At 37.7% G+C, this 13160-nt stretch overlaps 1 protein-coding gene across 2 annotated transcripts in view; it reads left to right on the top strand.

Moving 5' to 3' along the window:
- Nucleotides 1–13160, top strand: part of LOC126480904 (DDB1- and CUL4-associated factor 5) — a 127132-nt gene that overhangs the window by 86286 nt on the left and 27686 nt on the right. For both annotated transcript variants that reach the window (XM_050104303.1, XM_050104301.1), the window contains exon 8: nucleotides 526–651. In XM_050104303.1, the coding sequence (XP_049960260.1) occupies nucleotides 526–651 (126 nt within the window). The remainder of the gene's footprint in view (nucleotides 1–525; nucleotides 652–13160) is intronic.

Raw genomic sequence — 13160 nt, 5'->3', positions numbered from 1 at the left:
GAAATTTTTTTTCCCTCTCTCTCTCAGTAGAACCACTATGATATATTGACCCAAAAGTATAGTATTAATTTACTTAAGATTTTCTTGTACTGTACGAAAAAGTATTAAAACAGGAGTTACTTGTTTCAATTTTTGTCACACTTTTTAGGAGAAGTATCTTATGAAATGTTAAAATTTATATGAGCAATGGTGACAATAATGGTAAAAATGAAATTGATAACTGGCTTTTAACCTCATTTGAAATTCTTTTATGAAATGTGTAACCACTTATCATTTCTCAGTCATGAATGTCAGCAATGTGTTTAGTGTATATTTTTATTGTATAGGACATTTGATACGATTGTTTATCAACACTAGTTCCTTGTATTTATCATCTATCATCAAAATATTTGAGGACACTAAAAATATTTGTTAAGGTAGTGAATATTATTTGAATTTACCCGTGTTATGGCAGTTACAAATTTCAGTAAATAAAATTCAGTTCTGCTACAATTAAACACTGTGCTTTCTTTCTGTTTGCTTCAGTTCTGGAGCCCATATCCTTTGCCAGATTCTGTAGGAAGTCTTGTTGAAGGCTGTCAGGCAGGAGGCAAACAACGAAAAGTTTTTACTCATGAGGAGTATATCAATTTGGTTCTGAGGACTGGGCAGGTGAGTACAATAGTCTGTCATTGTGTCTGGGAAATTTTCTTATAAAAATGATATGCACAGCTACACATTTTAAATCTTGCACTTCAATCTTCTTCTAATAGTTAAGCACAACATGAGTGGAAGCTCCAGATACATCATATTGGGAAGGAATGGAAGGCCACTGCATTGTCTAGAGTGTAATACCTCATTCGTGGCACATTAGTGTGTCCCACATTGAATGACCTCAGGGCAAGCTGGTGTCTGGACTGTTGGCCTGACTGCAGGAAGAGTGCAGCCTTTCTTTGCTGTGGCACTAGAAAGGGGATAGTGGTGAGCCAATTGCTCCAGCGCCTTTTACCTCCAGGAAAAAGCCTTGTTATTCATTTGTTAGCAGGGTGGGTGGACCTAGGGCCATTGTGGAGGGACTGGAACTAGAAAAAAATCACCTGTCCAGGACTCAACCTGGAATGTCCAGGGCTGCAGTCTAGTGTTCTAATGGCTAAACCAATGGCCATTGTCGATTGGATGTTAAACCCTAATCTTCCTTGCTGCTTCTCTGTGAAGCAGCGCATTACGGAGAACCATCACTATGGTTACAGAACTCCATAGCCATTTACTGCACAAATTTTGATCCTGATCACTCATAAATGAGTCATAATGATACGCACAAGATTCGTGGTGCAGGTATTGTGCTGATTCATGACAGTGTTCAGTCACACATGACTCAGCGCAGAGCATATTTCTGTTGGTGTTGTGCTGGGAGATATTTGGTAACCGATGCTACAGTCCTGACTTATTTATCTCATTTTTCTTTTTGCTTCCATCTAAAGAAATGTCTTCGTTAACATTTTTCCACTGACAAAAAGTTGCCAAGGGCTCTCGTTGACCACTGTCTCCAATCAAAGGCAGTCAATTTTTATGAAACTGAAATACATAATTTGATCTCATGGTATGACAACTCTGAATTACAGTTTTGAATATGTTGAAAAGTAACTAACTGATCAATTGCTGTTTGTGCTCCAGTAAATGTTTATTTGCAACTATGTTTGCTTTCTGTATGTGGTGTTTGCTAAACTTACTTTATGGGTGACTGTTGCACATAATTTTTATCTGACTTAACAACAGCTGTGTAATATCACACACATCACACAGAAATGAAATGGAAACAAAACTACAGTTAGAATGCAACTCTGTTATAAATGCCATTTCCAAATATGGTATGACTTAGCTGTTACTTATACGCATATGAAATCTTCGCTGACCTCTGGAGATTTGGCACTGCTGAGAGTGGATATCAGATGAATTATCATGGAGAATGTTCTTGAGTTAATCAAAGAGCCCCAAGTACTCAGATATTAGAGCCCACACAGAGGCATACCGACAATCCTTCTTTCCACGAACAATACGAGACTAGAATAGAAAGGAGAACCGATAGAGGTACTCAAGGTACCCCCCGCCACATACCGTCAAATGGCTTGCGGAGTATGGATGTAGATGTAGATGTAGATCTCTGGAAATACTGCATTCTCTCCAGAACTGACTAGCTTACGAATTACCCATCCTCATAACTGTGAATGGTACATTAGTGGCAATTGCTGTACTCTGAAGGGGAGCAGCAGTCTTGGAGATTTTAACCAGTTTCACTTCTGGGGCAGGGAGGTGGGTGGGAATGTGTCCAATTAAATATGGTAGACAAAATTTCTTGATTAACTATTCAAAAACTACTCTCTGGAAACCCCTTGAAAAGATAATACAATGACCGGCAAAATTCATAGGGCTACATAATCAAAAAAGTCTATGTAATCAGTAAATTGGGCAAGCAGGCAACCCTGTTGTTTTTCATGCAAGTGAGAGTATCATTTAGTTCAAGTAAAGAATATGTAAAGATAGTACGGCTTAATTTCAACTGGTAGCGGATATGCGGAGTTGCGATAGGCACAACAAAAAGATTCACACAATTATAGCTTTCGGCCATCGAGGCCTTTGTCAGCAATTGACACACACACACACACACACACACACACACACACCACACAAATACTCACGCAAATGCAACTTGGGCACACATCTGCAGCCTCAGATAACTGAAACCACTAAAACCACAATTATCTGAGACTGCAGACGTGTGCGCAAGTTGCATTTGCATGTGTGCGCACGCACGCACGCGTGTGCGTGCGTGCGCACGCACGCACGCACGCGTGTGCGTGCGTGCGTGCGTGTGTGTGTGTGTGTGTGTGTGTGCGTGCGTGCGTGCGTGTGCGTGCGCGTGTGCGTGTGCGCGTGTGCGTGTGTTGCTGGCAAGGGCCTTAATGGCCGAAATCTATAATAGTGTGAATCTTTTTGTTATGCCCATCACGACTCAGCATCTCCGCTATATGGTGAGTAGCAACTTTCCTTCCTAATATTGTTACATTCCATCCTGGCTTTTCCATTGTTTGATTTAATATCAACTGGGTATGTTGTAGTGTACATTCCCCATTATAGACCGAGAATTAGGAAGATTCTTAAAAAAAATTACCTATTATTAATGTGATGTTTAAAAATTGCACCTAGGCTGATATTAATGAGGACTTGCTTTGTTAAAAAAAACTGCAGATAGGCTGATAGGAATCAAAACTATCTTGACTATCACAAAGCCAATGAATGAAGGCTTCAAGTCTACTGTAACAAAATTTGACTCCCAGGATTTTCTCAAAACTTAAGAATATTTGGTCATTTATTAAGGCTCAAGTGTGTGTACAATTTTTGGTCACACTGGACCATATATTATCTAGAGCAAACTGAGAGCTGAAGTAACTGCTTAGCCTTATGTGGCCAGTGTCAGTTTGAATAGAATCCTTATGGGCATTAGACGACTTCGCTATCTAAAATTATATGACAGCTACAATACAGAAGCTGAAGTTTTGATCAACTTACAATTGTTTACGAAACTACGGGGGGTGGGGGGTGGATGTCTACTATTCAAGAGTGTGTCACTTGAAGAGACTATAAACATCTTCATGGAATGAATACCACCAGATATTTGCATCAGTTTTTATCTTTTCTTGTAGAGTTGACTCCGGTTTTTCTTGTCTAGTGGTCCGATTCGTGAAGCTGGAATTCTCACATATTAGCATATTAGGTTCTCATGGTTGAATTGATCTAAATAATTTTGAAGATTGTCATTGGAGAATTTTTGTTTTTACATTAATTTATTTTGTCACATTTTAGTATATCGCACAGTCTTCTGAAATTTTCACATTAACAAAGCAAAAATTACATTGTTTGCCCAAAATACAAAAATACGTTCGATCACATCCGAGGTGTGCTTACTACTCTTCACTCTGCGATAAAAACAGTATTACAAGGGGTTTACAGTTTTTCTTGACAAATGGATTTATATTAATTTTGATTATTATTTCATAAATGAATCCAGAAATAAACATAATAAACAGTACTAGATTGCATTATTAATAATATAAATTTTAAGTGTGCCAAATAATTCATATATTCATTTAGAACTAGTATTTATCAATTATAATATTCAAAATAATAATCCCCATTCAAAAATTTTAGCTTGAAAATAACATATTGTGTATAAAATTATATGAAATTTTCGGAAGAAAAGCTGGCTTGTCAAAATACAAAAAATATTGCTGGTTTTGACAACTACTGTTGAGAAAAAGTAATGCTGGTGGAGGATGTCATGTTACAATATCCCCCTCACATAATATAGAACAATGTGTTTACAATAATTTGTGACCTCCTGTAAGGTTTGCCAAATGGAATACAAAATGATGCCAAAAGATAGAATACAGACGTATAAGAGTATCTGATACATAACATATTACAGAAAACATAAGGAAAATAATCTAACGTACAAGTCATAATCTGTATGTATATGAGGACAGGGCATACAGATTTTCAGATCTGTGGAACATTCTGTCACAAGACAGATGATACAAAGTCAAAACTACAATTTACAACACTGAACTATAGAAATAAGTGCAGAGACAATGTAAATTATTAGAACTACAAATTGCAAGTTGAAATTATAAAGTCACTCCTTCAAGATCATCAAAAAAGAGAAAATAAAAATTCATAGTCTAAGTGTACGACAAGTGAGCTGACTGGAAAAACTCATGACAATGGGTACATACCAGAAGAACATACTCAGTCACAAGTGGGAGCATTGCACAAAATCAATCAGCCACATGTGAGTAAGAATATGTTGACTCATGAAAGGAGAAAACAATGAAAAAATATTAGGGCCTATGCTTATGATGTGGGGACTTACCCATGAATCCAAACCACACTGGGTACACACCAGCAGAAATGTTTCGACACAACAAAATGAATAAAGTTCATAATCATTTATCGGTAATTTCAATAATATGTAAAGAATAATTATAGGAAACATCTAGCATCAACCAATAGTTGCGCGCGCGCGCCCACACACACGCACACACGCACACACACGCACACACGCACACACACACACTGAGAGAGAGAGAGAGAGAGAGAGAGAGAGAGAGAGAGAGAGAGAGAGAGAGAGAGCAAAACAGAGTTAAACATGAGTTTGCATAGCATGAGGACCAAAATCGCTGTGTGAAATCAGAAATTACATCTTGTTCTACAGTTCCATAATTTATGATCACAAAGGCAAATGTCTCCCACACTATTTGCCAATTGTTCATACAAACTAACTTATGTACATAGAAACCTGGAAGATTCATTTACAATTGATAAAAAAAAAAAAAATACATTCTGAGTGTTGAGTTAAGAAAATTCATTGAAATGTATGACTGCTAACCTAACGGTGCCTAATTTTATCAGATTCTGATCCTTATTTACCACATGGTTCATAGAACACACTCCTGAACTTTTTAACTTTTCACATTTCTGTGTTAAACATAACAAATCATCAGTCGTAGAACATTAACCTTCCACAGCATTATACCCAAGTCAAATAAGATTTGAAGTTACATAATATATTGGGAACTTAAACCCCCACTTGGAAAAAACATTCATTTATGTGGACTAACACTACCCATAGCAGTGACCACCTTTCTAAACAAATGGTTCCATGAATTCTTCATATAGGATAATTTCTTAGCTAACAATTTACAGATTTCACTCACAAAATTCATACAGCTGACAGACACTTGAGTACATTATACAGCATCTATGATCTCTTGAAAGTCGACTGGACCAACAATGATGCAGCCATACAGGAGTGTGGGAGTGGATCCACACACATCTTTCAGTTTTCTCACTAGATTTCTCATCACATACTCCAACGAATAAGTAACTCCCCATCTAGCTTTCTCACCGAATCCTGAAACATTCTTTTGTGTACTAAGTATGCTGTTCAATACCTCCCTCACACCCAACGGCATATGTTTTGCCTATCTATATTGAAAAAATAAGTATACATGGTTCACTTCAGAATGGATTAAAATGTCTTCACATATGAAACTTTAAAGTGCTATTCTTAATATTTACAGTACAAGTGAATAAAATGAGTCTTCACTCAGTTTACCACTACACTCAAAAGAGTTCATGACAATTAAATTTGAAAATTCCTGCCAGATGAAGACTGCGTGCCAGACCTTTGCCTTTCACGGGCAAGTGCTCTACCATCTGAGCTACCCATGCATGACTCGTGCCCCGTCCTCACAGCTTCACATCTGTCAGCACCTCATCTCCTACTTTCCAAACTTCACAGAAGCTCTCCTGTGAACTTTGCAGAACTAGCGCTCCTGGTAGAGCACTTGCCCACAAAAGGCATAGGGTCCGAGTTTGGGTCTCGGTCTGGCACACAGTTTTAATCTGCTGGGAAGTTTCATATTACTGCACACACTTCTGCAGAGTGGAAATCTCATTCTGGACAATTAAGTTTACTTATTCTCTGCAGAGTACACAGGAATAATAATAATATTAAACACTAATGGCGTTCTAAGATAAAGAAATTTATTACTGGATATTTAATGGCATTGTCCCATTTGAAAATTGTAAAAGGATCTACCCATTTAGTCACATGGCATATATGTATCAAATTCTAAAGCACAAATCTATTACAAAACAGAATCATGTCGCTGTATGAACTTGCAAACGTAGTGTTTATTTTCTTCCAGACTAGGGATCACTATGCATTCATATTCAAAGGTCTTCGTCTTCTATAGTAAAAGTTAACAGTACGTGAGATTTTACTGATTTGCTTTGCTTACCTGTAGCTCCTCTTATCTTCACACCTACAATGTGCATTTCCACTATACTTACTATACTTGATCGTGTCCCTAAATTGTTCAGATGTACAAGTCTGGCTACCTGTATCAATCAATCAGTTACCTTCCCACTGATAATTTTAATGTAAGGACACCCAAAATCTGAATCGTCCTCTCTGTTAACAGACACTTCATTTAAAAGATCACTTTCAACTTCATAAAATGCTGTATCTACACTGTCTTCAAGAGGTTTTATCAACTTTACAGATGGCATAACACTACTGTGATTACTCATGTTGTCAGGTAAAGATTGAACACAATGAATAGATTCCATGACACAACTAACAGCACATGTCACAGAAGTAACACAAAACACATTACTGTTAAAATCATATTTCCTGCTTAGATCCTCTTTCACTTCATTCTGCTAATTGGGATACAAATTGTGACTAACTACAGCTAACTTACCACAGGATGCACGTTTATCTATGTTGTTATCAATCTGGTCCCAAAAAAACTTTAAAAAGTTTTCACCTTCGTTCTCCAGGCTCACAGATATCTCACCTTTACTGTTTCGATCATTACCCTGCATGACATTAATGAAAAACTGTTTTAACTGGACTGGTATTCCATGACCCTCACTTACTTCACATATGTCACTTATCTTACCTGTAATGTCAACATCATTCACAAATAACTCTGAAACTTCATCATTCTTAAACTCCACAGAAAACCAATATTCATCATCATCATATTCCTCCAAAATGATTTCAACAGTGGTGTCACTGACAATACAAGTCTCATCTCCATCAAAGTCACTTATTTCACCCACATTCATTTACGTTAAGCCACCAGTCTCAGACTTACCAGTCTCACTTACTTCAAAGCCCTCATTCACATCTACATCAAAAATACCACCTAGTTCAGATCCAATACAGTCATCACCTGATTTACATACATCAATAACACTGTTTTCTGTGCAAGAGAAGAAATCATTAGTACATGGCTACATCAAAATTCTCACCACTCTCACATTCTGTTTGTGATTAGCACTTACATTGCCATAATTATACACAGTATCCCAAAAAGTTTGATCAAAACATTAATGAGAAATCTGATATTCCTTCTGTTCAGTTTCAGATACATGTGACATCATTAACACTGTTGTTATTGTCTAATTGTAAGTGTAACTTGGGCCTTTGCTTGTTATGTTTCCTTGCCCAAAAATGTGGACCTTCATTGAGGCAAACTGCCATTTCCCGAGTATTTACTTCTATGATCATTTCTTCTATTAAAGTGCCCATGGTTATCCCCATTTATTCTGCCCTACTGGTGTTCTGTATTTCTCTCTCTACTGACACTTTGATTCTTACAGAAGTTACCATTATCTCTGTTTCTGTGGTTACTCCTGTGTGATTTCTGTCATTCCGATTACCGTATTTACTTGAATCTAAGCCACACTGGAATCTAAGCTGCACCTGAAAAATGAGGCTTGAAATCAAGGGAAAAAAATTTTCCTGAATCTAAGCCGCTCCTGAAATTTGAGACTCGAAATTCAAGGTGAGAGAAAAGTTTTAGACCGCCCCTCCAAATCGAAACAAAGTTGGTCCATTGTAACGTGAAACACAATTGAGGTCGAATTCATGAAGATACAGCTACAGTAGTTTGGTTTGAGTCGTAAGCTTGACAGTTAAGCTTTAGCAAGTAGCCATTGCTGTGTCAGGCGCTCCGTCCATATTTATACGGGTACCCTTCCTTTTTCGCGTGCTTCATCTGGTTTGAATCGATTGCTTATTTTGCTTTGATCTGATAAGTGCTGTTCTCTTTGTTATAGGGGTTTACGTCACTCTAAGCTGAAAATGCATTACTGTACTGCGTCATGCATTGTTTGTCGCATTCTGATAATGAGTGTTCACATGGCTTGCTTTTGTGCGTGCTACTGCGGCTTACAATAAAAAAAAGACAGGAATTGTCTTATAAGCAAAACAATGGCAAGAGAGTGGTATTTGTTGTTACTTACACTGCTGCTTTCTTTGATAATGATCAACAAGAACCAAATAATAGACTGCGTGTGATAGAAGATGTTCTGAACAAGAGTTTAGCAAAAAATTTTCTCTGTTTGATAATCTTTGCAGATGCCTCTTTAGTACATTACATTCTGCACAGAAATTAGTCATCTTATATTTAAAAATCTAGTCAGTTGCTGTGCTTCATTTCTGACTGTATCACTATTTAGCATAAGAATAATATGAATATAAACATGACATGATATGTATATTCTTCCGCGTTTGCTGTTGTCTCACTCTAGTTTCGTAGTTTATTAGACAGACAGGATTTAAATGAGATAGCAGCAAAAACGAAAGAATACATGGCATAATGTTTACATTCTTCTACCTTTTCTTTTAATTTATTTACTGACACAGAGGTGTTGGTGCCAGTATTTATCTTTGTGCTTGCAAAGCATACCTGTGTTGCGCTACATGTATTTGATGGCAGAAGTTAGTTGTGGCAACACCTACCAACATTTTTCAGAACTTCCACTTACTTTGCACTCGATTCTAAGCCACAGGCGGTTTTTTGGATTACAAAAACTGGAAAAAAAGTGTGGCTTAGATTCGAGTAAATACGGTATTACAGTACATACTTCTTTCTGCTGCCCTATGCAGCCTGTCAACATATCATAAAAATTGTTCAGGATAATCATCAGGTCCGTGTACTAAATGCAACTGCAATCTTTCTGGTAATCTCCTTTTAAGTGCATCAATCAAGATCATTTCATCAAATGGTTTGTCAAGATATGCTAATTTTTTAAGTTAGTTCTTACAAAACTCCTTCAGAGTGTTACCCCTGTTCTTATAATTAGGACCATTCAAAAATTCACTTTTGATTCTTCCCCATTCGGCTTCCTACCAAAATTTATTTAAAAATTTTTTTTCAAACTCTGATATTTTTCCCATTGACTGAAATTTAAATTTACTCATGACAGAGTTTCGCCTTCAAGAAATCTTTTAACAGATTTAATTTTTTGATTGTCATTCATGCCTGACACATAACTGTATATGCAGTTGTGCAGAAAATCCACTGGCTGTAAATTATGTGGGAAAACTTTTGCATGTTGGATCACGCAGTACCATTGTTTGCACACAGATATTTGTGAATGCATATTTCCTGAACTGCTGAAATTTTTTGAACTAAAACTGTTACATTAGTTTGCATATTGTTTTCTGTTTTTAATTTTTTTTGGTTTAAAATGGCGATATTGTGATGAGATTTATCTGCTACGGCCTTCTGTTCAACTATTACATTGTGGCTCAAACATGCCCTGACTGGGCCCTGCAGCATTCATTTGCACCTCACTTTTGCTTTTGTCCCTATTCATTTTGTTACAAGTTTACATGCCAACTAGCTCTGCAGATGACGAAGAAATTGATTAAATGTATGATGAGATAAAAGAAATTATTCAGATAGTGAAGGGAGACGAAAATTTAATAGTCATGGGTGACTGGAATTCAATAGTAGGAAAAGGGAGAGAAGGAAATGTAGTAGGTGAATATCGATTGGGGGGAAGAAATGAAAAAGGAAGCTACCTGGTAGAATTTTGCACAGTGCAAAACTTAATCATAGCTAACACTTGGTTCAAGAATCATGAAAGAAGGTTTTATACATGGAAGAAGCCTGGAGATACTAGAAGGTATCATATAGATTATACAATGGTAAGACAGAGATTTAGGAACCAGGTTTTAGATTGTAAGACATTTCCAGAGGCAGATGTGGACTCTGATCACAATCTATTGGTTATGAACTGTAGATTAAAACTGAAGAAACTGCAAAAAGGTGGGAATTTAAGGAGATAGGACCTGGATAAACTGACTAAACCAGAGGTTGTACAGAGTTTCAAGGAGAGTATAAGGGAACAATTGACAGGAATGGGGGAAAGAAATACAGTAGATGATGAATGGGTAGCTCTGAGGGATGAAGTAGTGAAAGCAGCAGAGGATCAAGTAGGTAAAAAGATGAGGGCTATTAGAAATCCTTGGGGAACGGAAGAAATATTGAGTTTAATTGATGAAAGGAGAAAATATAAAAATGCAGTAAATGAAGCAGGCAAAAAGGAATACAAAGGTCTCAAAAATGAGATCGACAGGAGGTCCAAAATGGCTAAGCAGGGATGGCTAGAGGACAAATGTAGGGATGTAGAGGCTTATCTCACTAGGGGTAAGATAGATACTGCCTACAGAAAAATTCAAGAGACCTTTGGAGAAAAGTGAACCGCTTGCATGAATATCAAGAGCACAGATGGAAACCCAGTTCTAAGCAAAGAAGGCAAAGCAGAAAGGTGGTAGGAGTATATAGAGGGTCTATACAAGGGCGATGTACTTGAGGACAATATTATGGAAATGGAAGAGAATGTAGATGAAGATGAAATGGGAGATATGATACTGCGTGAAGAGTTTGACAGAGCACTGAATGTCCCAAGTTGAAACAAGGCCCTGGGAGTAGACAACATTCCATTAGAACTACTGACAGCCTTGGGAGAGCCAGTCCTGACAAAACTCTACCATCTGGTGAGCAAGATGTATGAAACAGGCAAAATACCCTCAGACTTCAAGAAGAATATAATAATTCCAATCCCAAAGAAAGCAGGAGTTGACAGATGTGAAAATTACCAAACTATCAGTTTAATAAGTCACGGCTGCAAAATAATAACCCGAATTCTTTACAGACGAATGGAAAAACTGGTAGAAACTGACCTCAGGGAAGATCAGTTTGGATTCCGTAGAAATATTGGATCACGTGAGGGAGTACTGACCCTATGGCTTATCTTAGAAGATAGATTAAGGAAAGGTGAACCTACCTTTCTAGCATTTGTGGACTTAGAGAGAGCTTTTGACAATGTTGACTGGAATACTCTCTTTCAAATTCTGAAGGTGGCAGTGGTAAAATACAGGGAGCAAAAGACTATTTACAATTTGTGCAGAAACCAGATTATGAGCTGAGGGGCATGAAAGAGAAGCAGTGATTGGGAAGGGAGTGAGACAGGGTTGTATCCTCTCCCTGATGTTATTCAATCTGTATATTGAGAAAGCAGTAAGAAAAATCTGGAGTAGGTATTAAATCCATGGAGAAGAAATAAAAACTTTGAGGTTTGTCGATGACATTGTAATTATGTCAGAGACAGCAAAGGACCTGGAAGAGCAGCTGAACGGAATGGACAGTGTCTTGAAAGGAGGATATAAGATAAACATCAACAAAAGCAAAACTAGGGTAATGGAATGTAGTCGAATTAAGTCGGGTGATGCTGAGGGAATTAGATTAGGGAATGAGACTCTTAAAGTAGTAAATGAGTTTTGCTAATTGGGGAGCAAAATAACTGATGATGGTCGAAGTAGAGAGGATATAAAATGTAGACTTGCAATGGCAAGAAAAGCATTTCTGAAGAAGAGAAATTTGTTAACATCGAGTATAGATTTAAACGTCAGGAAGTTGTTTCTGAAAGTATTTGTATGGAGTGTAGCCATGTATGGAAGTGAAACATGCACGATAAATAGTTTTGACAAGAAGAGAATAGAAGCTTTCAAAATGTGGTGCTACAGAAGAATGCTGAAGATTAGATGGGTAGATCACATAACTAATGAGGAGATATTGGATAGTATTGGGGAGAAGAGGAGTTTGTGGCACAACTTGACTAGAAGAAGGGATTGGTTGGTAGGACATGTTCTGAGGCATCAAGGGATCACCAATTTAGTATTGGAGGGCAGCGTGGAGGGTAAAAATCGTAGAGGGAGACCAAGAGATGAATACACCAAGCAGATTCAGAAGGATGTAAGTTGCAGTAGGTACTGGGAGATGAAGAAGCTTGTATTGGATAGAGTAGCCTGGAGAGCTGCATCAAACCAGTCTCAGGACTGAAGACCACGACAACAACAAGAACAACAACAACAACAACAACAACAACAACATGAGTCCTCAAACAAATTAAGTTCACAAATAGTTTTTACTTATCTTTCCCTTTTGATGTCCTTGGATGTAGTTGTAAAGTCCTCGTCACTTTCTTTTGAACTGGTCCGTCATTGCCTGCAGGGGTGGCCGACCGGTTCTAGGCGCTACAGTCTGGAACCACATGTCCGCTACGGTCACAGGTTCAAATCCTGCCTCGGGCATGGATGTGTGTGATGTCCTTAGATTAGTTAGGTTTAAGTAGTTCTAAGTTCTAGGGGACTGATGACCTCAGAAGTTAAGTCCCATAGTGCTCAGAGCCATTTGGTCCGTCATTATTGGTAGTACATTGTCACTGTTGTCATGATTTGCTTTGTTGGGCAGCCT

Source organism: Schistocerca serialis, chromosome 5 (assembly GCF_023864345.2).
Source record: "Schistocerca serialis cubense isolate TAMUIC-IGC-003099 chromosome 5, iqSchSeri2.2, whole genome shotgun sequence".
Classification (NCBI taxonomy): Eukaryota; Metazoa; Arthropoda; class Insecta; order Orthoptera; family Acrididae; genus Schistocerca; species Schistocerca serialis.
This window is presented reverse-complemented; position numbering and strand designations above follow the sequence as displayed.